Raw genomic sequence first — 14515 nt, forward strand, 5'->3', positions numbered from 1 at the left:
GAGAGGCTCTGAGAACACATGAAGAAAGAGGTGCCCAGCCGGCCCCCAGCTTCCCTGGCGGGGCCTCCAAGCCCCCGCTGCTCCAGCTCTGACCACTATCTCTGAGAAACCTCTTGCCAGAAGCATCACATTGAGCCACTCCTGAATTCTTGATTCACAAAAACCATAAGTGCAAACAAATATTGCTATTAAGCCACTAACTGTTGGAGTTATTTGTTATGTAGAAAATCAAAAGAACCAGCATTAACTATACTACATTTCAGGAATATGTGACAACTGCACATGTTTGAATACATATGTGCACATGCATTTATACAAATAAGCAGCTAAAATATTCGCCACAAGCTATATAGTCAATGAAAAACACATTAGACTTATAGAATCAAGCTGAAGAGTCTATAGTTCATGCCATTCAATGCTGGGAACACAGTGAGGTAGAAAATATTGTAGGCTTATTTTCTACTTCCTGAGAAGCTAACATTTTTTTCTACGTGGATATAGCTCTCATACAACAATTTTATCCCCATTAACTTCCAAATAACCATCTGAGGTCATTTACTAAATAATGTAGTGTCTTTATTTCTTCTCTGAGGCCAAATATTGAACACAGAGCAATTATTTGACGCGTAAGAAATTCAACATGCTCAAATAAGTTGAAAAATGAAACATGCCTCGTCCATTTAGAAATTGCTGCTAATAAAAATACGCCCTTAAACCTCTTTAACATAAGCTTTTTTACAAGGAAGCAGCACTAGCGTGCACTCCCATTCAAGAGAGAAAAAAAAGTAAATGGAGACTTTACCAAAGACTAGTCTGGGTGATCTGAACTGGCTGGTCCCTAATGTTGACTATGATAATTAAACAGATCCAACTCTATTATAGAAATAACACGTGGAAAGCATAAGGGTACCAAATAGGACAGGGATTAAGTGAGACGTGGTTAATCTTAGTGTGTAGTAGAAAACTGTACTAAACACAGAATTGAGCATTCCAAGGCATCTCCTTTGCAGAGACTTTGGGTTAAATTTTGCTTTCCTTTCAGCCCACTCTCTCCCTCCCCAACCTATCTGAGTAAAAAGACTCCTATAACTCCACGAAATGGGAGAGGAGGTCTTGGTAAATTTCACAAGGATCCTCTTTGGGGAGATCTCAGAAGCCAACTCATCTGGGGTATAATGAATGAGACTAGCTCTGGGAACACTTCCCAGATGATAAAATTACCCTGCCAGTTAACTGTGCCTCATAAGCAAAAGAATCTGGGGGCCCTGTGTGTCTGAGCATGCACAAGCGTGCGCTCTCTCTCTCTCTCTCTCTCAACATCTCTGCTGAATTGCCCCCTTCCTTGCCTCTTCCCCACACACCCTCAAAAAGAGCAGAGCCAGGAATAGAAGCTAGGAGGGAACTCAGTAGCAGAAGCTAAAGCCTCCTGCATCTCATCAGTGTAAATCTGAATCTTAAACTTCAATCCAGTAAATGTGTATTCACTACCAATAAAGAATTAATTGAAACACACAGTAAAAGAAGGGTAAGGAAAGATTTACACATTCCTTCTTGCTTACATTGTACGTAGGCCATATTTTTAAGTGTTAGACTGATTTGTAAATAATTGTTACAGTTTTTATGTATATTTTTTCTACTTTTATAGAGAAAACCTATTTCTAGCCCTTGCTGACATGTCAAGATTTGTGACCCACCCATTCCAACAGTTAAAAATTAATTAAACAGGGAGAAAATATTTATAACTGAGACTTTGCATATGACACTCATAAACATACTGAGTTGTATACACTTAATGTATTCTTATTTTTAAATAAATGATGTTCACATTAATCACTCATGTAAATGAACATATTTAAAACCAAATGGCTAAATTAAAAATGAATGTACAACTCTAGTTCACGTTTTAAAAATACTGTATTTATAATGATTTAAATAGCTTTACTACTAAGAGCCACATTCCAAAGTTGCAGTAAACCTATTTTTATAAACATGTTTTCTTTCTGCTGTTATTGTTGTTCATTCCACTGAACTCAGGGGCTATCTGGACTCATTTCAAATGTTCTTATAAATCATTCTAAGTAAACCTTTTTCTAGATAAGTTGTAAAGAACACTTTTTAATGGCAGGTATTTTATCATGTCTGGCCATTTAGAATATAGGTGTGGGATCCTGTTTTATATGGCACCCTGCTACCAAGGAACTTTTCTTTAGCTGATTTAGTTAGAAAGCCGCTGCCAAACAAAACAGTAGGAGGGAAACTATAAAAAAAAGCTTTAAAATACTAAAAAAAGAAATAAGTGAACAAGCAGCAATCTAAACAAATTAGAGGACTATTCCCATGACCTGTGTTTGACAGAAAGAAATAGAAGAAGATGCAGAGAATTAATAGAATACCAATTTAGGACCATACTCACTGTCTACAGAAGCAGAAATTACTTCAGACAATTACATGTAAGCTGCTGTACTAAGATTGTTCTGTCACAAGTCTCAGACATTATTTTAAGTTAGGTGAGTCTGATGTCATAGGAGGTTCTTCAAAAATGAGAGAGAATGATATCAAATTTAAAAAGAGAAATGAACATTATGAATTAGTTGTGCTGATTTAGGGCCTGGTCTGTTAGTACAAAAACAAGGAAATCAGCAGAGTTTCATAGTGAGATAAACTGCAACTACAACAATAAAACATGCTCTGTTCAGGCAAGCTCAGTGAATTCTAAAACACAAACACAATTACGGAAAATAAAATGGCAAAATGGAATATTCTTAATATCGCCCTTTGACAAACACTGAGCATGTTATGTAGTAAGTGACTGGTATAACTTTGGAATATGAATCCCCTGATATCTTTGATTCAGGCTCACTGCTCCTTTATAGATACGTGATTTATTTTAAAAAAAATTTTTTGGGGGGGTTACATGCAAAAACCAGATGAGTATTAAAAGTGAAATATATAATATATTCTTTATCAGTTGAAGGATTAGTATCTTTAATTATTCTTATTGGGCCTAATATTTGAACTAAACACATATTTTAATCGTTAAGAAAAAGGCTGCTTATTGAAGAGACGGCAGTTAACTTCTGTGGCACCCAGGATACGTCAGTCATTCCCTCGGTCAGTCAGGCATTTACTTAGGTAACAGTGAGCGCTGGTCAGGAGCCAGGTGTTCTGGGCCCCGGGCATTCACACACAGGGACCCGGTTACATTCCTCACTGCTCGGAACCCTCCCATACTGCAGGCATCACTGCTGGGATTTCCAAGGTTCCAAAAGGTTAAGTCACTTACTCAAGCTCAAGGCAGAATGTAGACAGAAACGCAGTTCCAGAGGAACTTCTACCTCACCACAGCTGTCCTCAGGAACTATGTGGGGAATGATGTCCTTTATTCAAAAATATGTTGAGCCTAGGAAGAGTTCATTAAATCTCAATAGGTTAAGTCCCAAATTCACCTCAGGAGCCAGCCCACAATAAATCATATTATTTTATGGTCCCATCACATGGATGTACTTAACGTGAGGCCAGAAGGCATTCCTATTACTGTTCACAGAGAGACTGCCTGCCCTTTTGTTTTGTCCATCTCTGCTCTTAACTAGTTGTGCAAGAAGAAATGGGGCCCTCTTCACAGGGTTCTAGCCTCATCCTTCTAACCATCACTGGGTGTGTCCCAGATCAGTCTAAAGAATAATCTGTCAATCGATTTCCAGCACTATGTAATAACAAACAGTGACCATGGGCATCATCATAATAAAGGACAATATTTTGTAGGAGGCTTTATAAAATTATTGGGAAATAAAAGTATCTTGAAGAGGACTAGGAAAATATCTGAAATATAATTCTGGTTGGTCATCAATCAGTATTACCATGAAGTGTTGTTCTCTCTCTAAAGACTTCCTCTAAAATTATACCAGACTATCCAGTGTCTGTCCAACAACAATCAAATACATGAAATGAGCACTGACTGAATAAAACACAGAAGCAATTTCATGGAAATTTATAGATGAAAACAGGATCTCACATTCCCTTAAAATTAATGACAGCCAGTGAAATAATAATAGCTAGCATTTTACAACATGAAAATATAAAGGGAATAGGTAAGCTATTTGGGTCTTCCTAAGGGAAATATCTGTGACCTTCATTAGGACCAAATATGTGAACAAAAGTAGAAGTCACCTGTCCATACCAAAGAACTGAAAGTAATGTGCTATTCTTTTTTCAGGCTGATTCTTTATTCATTTCACAATTATTTATTGAGCAGCTATTCACAAGGCACAAAGCATGGGGATACAGTGATGAACAAGAAACACGCTCACTATCTTCATGAGGCTTATAGTTCAGGAAGCAGATAATTGGAAAATATTTACAATAAATATATGATTATAAACAGTGACTACTGGGATGAAGAAAAATTACAATCTATTTTGAGGATGAATAAAAGTAACTGATATGTAAATAATGATTCTGTGAAAAGTGACATAGTACTAATACTATTAATCCTATTGTGGCTTCTGTTACTTCCAATGCGTTCGAATTCAAAAGCCTTTAATGTTTTCAGCCTTTTCACATCATCTCGTCATGACTTCAGAGCAATGAAGAAACTGAGATGAACGTAAGCAAGTATAGACAAAGTGCTATATAGCTAAAGGGACAGGACATGTAAATAGGGAACAAAAAGCAATTTGGTTTGGCAGGGCTTCAGCAAAATGAGGAGGAAAAATATAGTCATGGGGATACGAAATACAGTATGGGGAATATAATCAATAATGTTGTAAAGATCATGTAAGGTGCCAGATGGGTACTGGACTTATCAGGGGGATCACTTCATAGACTGTGTAGATGCCTGACCAATGCGCTGTACACCTGAAGCTGAAGTAGAATAATACTGAGGGTCAACTATAATACACACACACACACACACACACACACACACACACACACACACGTGTATATATAGTCATGGGATATAAAGTACAGCATAGGGAATATAGTCAATGGTATTGTAATAGCTATGTACGATGTCAGGGGTAGTAGATTGGGGGGGTTACACTTTGTGAGGGGTGTAAATGTCTAACTGTAATATTACATTGCTTTTTACACCTGAAACTAATAAAAAAAAAATAAGAAAAGAAAAGGAACAAAAAAAGACTGGACAGGTAAAAAAGGGACCAGGTATAGGCGGTCAGGGCAAAGTTTCCAGACTTTTTCAGTGGGGAGAAGGGAACCTCTAAAGAATTCAGAACATGAGTGTGAGAACACTGGTATTTCTGAGATTATTTTAGAAGCAATGGGCAAAATATATAAGGGAAAGAAAAAGAGAAACAGTGATTACAAATATAATTTAAAGGACTATCACGGAAATTAGTAAAGAAGGGTGTGTGGATTACTAATGTATCAATGGGATTGAAAAGAAGAGACAGGTATAAGCCCTACTGAGGAATAAGAATTTTATGAATCAGTAACTGACTAGAAGTAAGAGATGATCCATTGAACAGTCAAGTACAAGATTCCAAAAGGAATAGTTGAGCTATCAGCATAAAGTAGGATAGACAATAACGTTTGATTTTGAACCCACTGATTTGAGATGCTGGTGGCACATCTAGCCGAAGGTTATCAAAGAGCGGAAGGCTAGAAATAGATTTACCATCATCCCATTAGAAATGACTACTGATGTTGGAAGGCAAGGAAAAGAAGATAACATAGGAAAAGAAAATTACTGAACGCAGAATCTCAGGGGAAGCTTAGTGGTGGTGAAAGAATGTCGGGGCTGAGCCTTATCCTCTACTCATTACATTGGACCATATACTCATGTAGGATTAAGATGGAGTTCTACACTACGTTTTAGGACTTAATTGATATATTTCATCAAAGGGGTTTTTCTTTAATCATATCTCAGTGCATGGTTAATATTTTATAAGAACATAGCAAATTAGTACTTATATCAGGTCATATTCACAATGTATATCACACTATTTTCTAAATCTTGGTGAAACTGAATTAAAGATGCAGTTAAGAATTATGGATTTACATACCTGTGGTACCCATCTGGAGGACACAAAGCTGGTTACTTCGATTACAGGTAAGCCAGTTTGGGAGAGTTGATTGATAAATTCAATTTTTATATCTGTAGGAACTATAACCTATGAAAACATTAAGATACATTGTATAAGTAATTTATATAGGGTCTACTGAAGCATAAACAAAAAATTACTTCCTAACAGAAAGCAAATCCTATTTAAGATTGATAAATTCAACAAGCAAACTGAGAACAAATACAATAGTGCAGCATACGAAATCTATGCAAGTCTTTAGAGTCTTAATAATAATATTTCAAGTTACCATTTAAAATTAACTATAAATTTGATATCAAACTACCTTTTCATTCTGCAATCCATCCCTAGGTCCCACTTCTACTATTTTAACATACTCAGGGAGTCCAGACAACTGGGATGATTCCTATAATGGAAAATACAAGGCAAGAAAAACAGATAACCATGAGATCATCAAACTTGTTGATTTGAAAAGTCAATTACAATTTGTAAATTAAATTCTCACCCCAGAAAGTTAGAATGGTAAGAAATCAATACAGTGATATCGTCCAAATACCCAGTTTATATTATTGGCAAAATGAGGTCAATTTTTCTTATAATTCAGTGATATTCAATCTAGTTATGACTAAAATTGAAAAGATTCATTTCTAAGGTACGACTGAGGACACAGTGATTTACTCAGGATCTAAAGTGCCAATCTGTTGAGTAATTCTACATGTGATGGTAAACTCACCAATGTTAGCGTTCATTAAAAAACTAGTCTTTGTATTAACCAAACTTCTTCCAAGCACAGTCATACAAGATGCTGCCCTCTATAGCCTGAACTGGAGGGATGTGTACTTGATTTTGTGGCTTGTGCTCAGAAAGCTAAGGCTAGAGAAGAATTTGTGCTTTTTAGTTCTTCTCTGCATTACATAACAGAACCAGCACCTAACAACAGCTTCCAGAAGGACAGAACCTCCAGCCCACTAGAAACTAACCCTCGATATCCCATTGGAAACAGCCCAGCTCCAGCCCAACATAACACATCTGTTCTACCTTTTGAGCAAATCTGAAATGGCAAGAGGGTCTGAAGTCTGGAATCTGTGTCCCTAGGTGAAGTATTACCATGTTTCCTCCAAAATAAGACCTCGCTGGACAATCAGCTCTAATGTGTCTTTTGGAGCAAAAATTAATATAAGACCCAGCCTTATTTTACTATAAGACTGGGTCTTATATAATATAGACCGGATATAATATAATATAATATAATATAATATAATATAATACAATATAATGTAACATAATATACCGTGTCTAATATAATATAATAATACAATTCTATACCAGGTCTTATATTAATCTTTGCTCCAAAAGATGCATTAGAGCTGATTGTCCAGCTAGGTCTTATTTTAGGGGAAACACAGTATGAACACACCATATTTAGAAGGACATTAGTTTAAAATAGGAAAAATAGAAACAGCCTTTCTAAACATCACATTGTGGTTAAAATTAGAAGTTGGCTACCTCTTTTCAGACTATACAAACATAATCTCCTGGTAACTTTGAGCCACATTAAGTGTGCGTAACTCATTAAGTTCTTCAAATGGATAGCTGACGGAGTCAACCCAGATCAGCAGGACCTGTACTTCAAGGTTTTGTGTCTGACCTTTCATCACGGATGGTGAATGTAGGTTGACCAATTTATATTGTTTCACTCTGTCCTTGTAACAAGGACATGCACTGGTGACGTGGCAGTTTTGGATGCAGGACTTAGTTTGTTTCTATGACATGGAAAAATGCCTACTGGCTCTTTTGGAGTCCAAAGCCGTTATTTGGTTTTATTAGCATTCTGTACTAACTAACTTAGTGAACAAACACAGATGGTCCCTGTTACAAATGTTTACATACCACCCTCCAATCTCCATGAAATCAGGCAATTCAATAAGCAAAAAGGAACCAAGAAGAAAACAGAATTCACATTTCTGTATCTTCTGAGCAGGTTGTGATGCATGCAGTTGACTTGGGAGGATGGAGTGTTGGGAGGATTGAGGGTTGAGAGGAGAAGCATGGCATTACTCAGCTCTAGGGTCTTTTGGATCACAGTCATGAAATCATGCCTCATTTACAAAGTGGCCATCATTTCAACCAGGCAATAAAGGACAGGGATAGAACGGAAAAGTGGAGTACATACAGAGGAGCTCACTTCTCTTTCTTATCACTTCCAGTCGTAATACTGCAGACATGAAAACCAAACTAGGCAATTTATACCCCGTGGTCTTCTTATTGCTGACTGTGTCCTGAAACTAAATTTGCAACAGCAATTAACTTGGAGCATACATGGATGAAGTTTAACAAAAAGGAAAAAAGGGAACATAGTGTTTTTTACGGTGATAACTGTATGCAGAGTATAAGCAAAGTGCTTGGCACTGCCCTGTGCATCACGGTTGTAGCTAGGAGAAGTAACAAGAAATCCGAAGTTATGATAGACCATCACCAATTATATCCATCTCAGTCAAAGCAGAATATATGCTCACTTAGAATTGTTTTAGGTTTCTTTTTTAATCTAATGTGTCTTTCCAGGCATAGGTACATATTACCTCCACCTGAATGCCTGAGAAAGCAGAAGAAAGTTAGAATGTGCTTAGTAAATTCAAAGAGTAACAAGTTCCCTCTTTTTACAGTAAATAAATAACACAAACATTAAGTCAATTAACACATACTTGCTGAATATCTGGGATATCAGAGCCCTCTCTTTGTGATCTTTGGTCTCTTCCTGGGCATTATGGTCTCTGTACTGACTTTTCTAAGGAGCTCCAGCTACACATAAACAGTGTCGACTGGGCATGTCCACCTAACTGTTGTACACGCCCATAACACTCAGTGATTCAAAACTGATCTCAGTATTTCCCCACCTCATTCCTCTCTTCAGATATTCTCCCACCACATGCTATTCTTTACCTTCTCTCTTACCATTAATATCTAATTGGTCCATTGGTTAGTGGTTCTACTTTGGCAAATACCCAGCACAACACATGACACTTGTTGTTATAGTAGTGAATCTCTTTGGTCACTAGCTTCATTAAAATTGTTTCGTTCTTTTTCTTCACCCACTCTGTTGCTACAGCTTCCTAAGTATCCTCCCCTATTTTTTTTTCCCCCAAAATCAAAATCCTTCAGCATGTGCCAGTCACCAGTAGAGAGATCTGTCTACCTAAGGTAACACATGATTCATGACTAGCCTCTCATCCTCTACCAGTCTCCTTCATGCATCCCAGGATTTCAACCATGCAAAAGTCATGCATGGCTCACTTTCATGTCAGTACACATGAAGTTTCTGTTGGTTGGGAATACCTTCCATTTGTGGGCAAGACATTAAACCAAACCCATTTCTCTTTTTCATGGACAGAGGACTAGACCATGTTTCTCCCCATCGAAGAATTATTTTGGGACAAGTTCCAGTCAATGAAATAGGATGGTGAATGATATGAGTATGCACCACTTTTAGGCTTGTCCCCTGAAAATGCCCCATGTACAATTCTCCATGCTCATTTGATGCAAATAAGTATGGCTTGATGCAAATCAGCATGGCAAATTTGGAAGGTAATAGATACCATAATAAATAAATGAATAGATGAATGAATGAATGAATGAATGAATGAATGGGCCCACATCCTGAATCACTGCTTAGATAAGAATCCCATGTCAAGAAGTAGCAATCATTTCGTACTTTATACAGACAAAGCTAACTGACAACTCTTTGAGACCACTGAGAGCAAAGGTGTATCTTTTATAGCTTCTAATAGTGAAGATTGGTGAAGAGTTTGAAGGTTTGCTGTACATGCAAGCTAACAAGTGAGGTTGCCATGGATGCTGTCAGAAGGTACAAGACCCCTGGGTAAAAGAAGACAAAAAGCTTATCACTCACAGCAAATAGCAGTAGCTAGAGGACCAGCATTTGTGCTGGTTTACCAAGTCCTGACTCCCACTGAGAAAAGCAGAGGACCGTATGATGTTTGCACAGGCAATGGGTGGCATCACAAGAAAGGAACCCCAAGCCTACAGAACGTGAACCTTGGTAATGGACAGTCAGCATGCCCTCCCTTGGCAACAAAGGTAGATATAATGTTTTGCTTGACCATGAGTCTGCCTGCCTTTTGCTCAAAGGAAGACGCTATGTCATTCAGGACTTTAAGCACACTTACCCTTTGCTCCAGCAGGAGACACTATTTCTATCATTCAGAGACGTTCCCCATCTAAAACTCCTTAAGAAGATAGTCTCAAAGAAAGACAACTGTGCCCCTGCTTGCAAGACATACAGAAATTCATGACACCCATGGATAATTATTTTCCAGTAACATCTACTCCTCATTTTTACACCATCTCGGTGTATGGCAAATCTTCCTGTTACTAAACCACTCTGTTGGCCCCACTGGTTCATATAGGGAACAAAGACTGGGACCAAATCTGTTCAATGTATCTCATAAAACATTTAATTAGGGCTAGTCTCAACAAACTCCAACTAGCCAAGGAAGGCCAATCTACAGTACTGACTTCTGCCAGGCCCCCTCCTCCCAGGGGTCCTGGACCCAAGCAGATGAACAAATCCTACGCAGCAGTGGCCTCTGCATCAGAAACTTAGAATCGTTTATTTTGTGCCTATTCTATGACAGTCAATATGTTGCCATGATCGGTACTACGGTTTATCGACGCAGCAGTGGTGGTAATCCAGATGATGGAGACTTACTAGTGGTTTGACTCCAATGCACCTCATCAGAGTATGGGACTCAGACAACTCAAGCAACAGCCATAACTTGTTGCCACAGCTCATAGCCCCCACCTCCAAAGGTGTCTTTAATCTGTCAGTCTGTAGCTTTCCAAGTGGCACACATGTACCATAAGCTAGGCCCTTGACCACAACTCAAGGGTCTGCAAAAAACATGGCAATGGCCTGGATTTCTGCTGAGTGAGTAGAGCGATCACATCCCTTTTCAGTTCTTCACAGCTGCTGCAGAGGTTGTACAACTGCAGTGGCCCAGTGGACGTCATCAGGTTTTAGCTGAGCCTAAACACCATCCAACCAGGCCCAAGCATGAGAGAAAGACGGTGAACACAGGACCTCGCTGAGCCAGGACCTTTGTTCCAGGCAGTGCAGTGGGCAGCAGAGAGTAACTGCTGTTGTTTTTGTGTAAAGCTGAGATTGCACAAGGGACAGGCTGATAACTTTCTTGAATATATCTATATCATTTCCGTATGATTAGCATATGATTAGCGAGGTCTGTTGAAATTGTTCTACCTTGTTCACTTCCCTACATGGAGTTCTTCCTAGATGAGATGATTGCCTTTCGCACTTACGGAACAGAGAATTACAATTACATGGCACATCAATTTTTACTGCATATTCAGATATGGAAGTGACAACAGTACATTGAATTGACCCAAAGGCCCCTCCCACAAGGTCGCTGTGGCTCTCCTTTCCCATTATGAGCACTACCCAATCCCCACCAATTGAATCAGGACTCCCACCTCCATAGAACTCAGTAGGGTGATGACTTTGATGCCTTTAGCCAGCAGAGCCATGAAAGTTTGAGTCCCTGTTCCTCCCCAAATTTCCCAGCATACTCAGATGATCTCCATGGACCAATACTCATCTGTTTTCCTTAAAGCAGCTGAAGAAGTAAGGTTGGGAATGATCAGGGGACACAGAGGGAGAGATCAGCTTCAAATCAGTAGTAGTAAGCAAGGCACATTTACTTTCCATTTCAGGCAGCATAGTAGCTGCTCACCAGCTTAATCAAATGAACTGTACAATATTTTGGTTCCAAACAAAGTCCTATATTGAACCCCAAAATCAACATCAATGAAACCATCTATTTTAACTTAGGGAACCCCTGGACTTGGCATCCATAGCTGCATTGGTTTCCAGCAGGATAAGGGGGTGTGTTCCCTCTGGTGGACATGGATTTAACTTGCACATGTTTCATTATCAAGAGAACATCTCATCTATAAATCCCATTGTGTGTTCATCACCCAGAGTCAGTTCTCCTTCCATCACCATATATTCGATCCCCCTTACCCAATAAATTTAATAAAATTAAAAAAAAAAATAACATGTCTAGGTTTGAAACTACTATGAAACTACTAAATAAAAGTTCCCGGTGGAGCACCTTGAAAAAAAAAAAAAAAAGAGAGAACATCTCCTAAATTCTCATCCAATTACAACATAATGAATGGCTCAGGGAATAATGAATATGAAAAGGCTGACTAGAAAATGTATCTACAATTCTCTGGGTCCTTTTTCACTCACTAGTGCATTGCCTTGCAGGATTATAAACACCATCTTGGGCAGTAAGACCCACATACTAGTCCATGACTTATCGATGGTTTCTCACAGGAATGTGTCTGCCTCAGTGAAGTCTCCGCTAGAGGGCCAAAGTTCCTCTGTAGTAGCCAGGACTCACAGCAAATAAATAAACCACCAACAACAACAAAAATCATCTGAGACCTTGTGTTGTCTCTCCAATTCTAAGTTTGGCATGACAGACTGCAAGATAAGCTATCAGAAGGTCCAGCTATTACTCTTGAGCAAGCATTACACAGTCCATCCCCCCATCTCCCAACCCAACCAATCAAAGTTCGTATGATTCTCCTGCTTTCTTCCCACAATGTTGGCCAAATTTCTTTCTTCTGCACCACCAGTAAATTGATGGAAAGAGGGAAGAGAACCTTCAGCCCACATGGGACTCATTTTAGTGCTAGTTGTTACAATGGGTAGACCTGAAGCTGACCACTGGATTTCTAAGGGAGTTCCCTTGCCCTGAGGAAAGTTGGCATGGCCAGGGCTCCAGCTGGCCTTTGAACCTACGTCCCAGAAACCAGACTGAAACATCTTCCCAATTCCTCATCATTAACAAATGAGAAACAGAAACTCATAGACACAGACAATAGTTTAGTGGTTACCAGAGGGCAAGGGGGGTGGGGGGTGGAAGATGAGGGTAAGGGGGATCAAATATATAGTGATGGAAGGAGAACTGACTCTGGGTGGTGAACACACAATGGGATTTATAGATGATGTAATGCAGAATTGTACACCTGAAATCTATGTAATTTTACTAACAATTGTCACCCCAATAAATTAAAAAAAAATAAAGTACAGGATCATTTATTGTTCAATTAATTGTAATAGGTGGTCAACATGTTTGTTACCAATTCCTATAGATTTTCCTCAAATCCCTTTAATCCACCTGAAAATCCCTCATTCTTTCTCTTTCAGAAAGCCATGTTCCCCTCAGCATCACATCTTCATCAACAAAACTGTCAAAACCTGTGAAGGGCTAAGATTTTATTCCAAATGCTACCTAAGGGACGCTGTCACAGTTTTATGGATGCTGGCAGAGATATGTGAGTCCTGAATCAGAGAGAACAGACTTTATATTCACGTCATGGCAGTAGAAAGAGCATCAACATTTTCTTGCACCTATTGCCTGAGCATTCTAGAAGGTGTGCTTAGGGAACCTGAATAGTTCATAATGGCCAGCAAGCATAACTCCCCTTTCTTTCAGAAGGGGACACTACCTCTATCCCCCAAGGTTATTTGCTAGACAACCACTTTGAAAAGGTAGAAGGAAGGTAATCAGTGCCTTGTTAGTAAGACAGGTAGAAATGCAACAGATCCATGAAGAATTGTTTCCCAAAACTACTATTACATCAACTAATACTCAAATATTGTCCTCAAATAAAACTCCTATTCATTATCCAAAATTCAATTTGTCATCTACTCAAGAAAGACTACTCTGACCTCCCCAGATAGAATTAAGTACTTTAATTTATATGATTTACGACTTTGTGGAGACCTATTTAAAAATATATCTGTAATAACTTCTTTACCTGCCTGTTTCCTATTTTTGACTGTGAATCTTCAGAGTCATCAGAATGGACACACACCAAACACTTGATCACTGTTTGTTAAGTGAATGAATGGAAGAATGAATGAACGAATTCACACCTAAAATTTAGAACAGTAATGTTGACCTTTTATTTATCCAACACACATTAGCCAGTATTATAAGAGTTATTAAACATATGGAAATGAACTAAACAAATAAAAATCCCTGCCCGTATAAGCTTCCCTGTTAGTGTAAAGGATGCCGGGATGTGCATGCGACCTTCTGGGAGTGGGGGCGATGGGGGTATGGTGCTTTTCTTACACTCAGAATATATGAGACTTTATGAATGACTTGTAAGCTTCAAGGAATTGAGTTTAAAAACGTCATCTGCAGAAGTTAGCAACATCATCCCTAAACAGGTATGTGGTCTACATTTATTTTTCTGGCATTAGAAGCCCTATGTCCCTGAGCTCAGTGTTAAATGTGGGGTCGCGTATGACACTAGTGGGGGAAAAAAAAAGATGCAGTCTCCAGAATGAGGGTTTCAAAAAGCCATGCTCTACGGCTGAGTGTACACCCACATTTGGAATCAGATTTCTAATGGTTTAC

General features: G+C 38.7%; 1 protein-coding gene across 8 annotated transcripts in view; it reads right to left on the reverse strand.

Moving 5' to 3' along the window:
- HMGCLL1 (3-hydroxy-3-methylglutaryl-CoA lyase like 1) overlaps positions 1-14515 on the reverse strand; it is a 144930-nt gene that overhangs the window by 97251 nt on the left and 33164 nt on the right. For 4 of the 8 annotated variants that reach the window (XM_074333113.1, XM_074333111.1, XM_019734792.2 and 1 more), the window contains exons 2-3: positions 6367-6447; positions 6024-6131 (exon numbers count right to left, since the gene is read on the reverse strand). The exons of 1 other annotated variant lie outside the window; for it this stretch is intronic. In XM_074333113.1, coding sequence (XP_074189214.1) covers positions 6024-6131; positions 6367-6447 — 189 coding nt within the window. Of the gene's footprint in view, positions 1-3283; positions 3385-6023; positions 6132-6366; positions 6448-14515 lie in introns of those variants that run through there. 3 more of the 8 variants (XM_074333114.1, XM_019734793.2, XM_019734797.2) reach the window with 2 other exon arrangements.

This window comes from Rhinolophus sinicus, linkage group LG05, assembly GCF_036562045.2.
Source record: "Rhinolophus sinicus isolate RSC01 linkage group LG05, ASM3656204v1, whole genome shotgun sequence".
In the NCBI taxonomy this organism is placed as follows: Eukaryota; Metazoa; Chordata; class Mammalia; order Chiroptera; family Rhinolophidae; genus Rhinolophus; species Rhinolophus sinicus.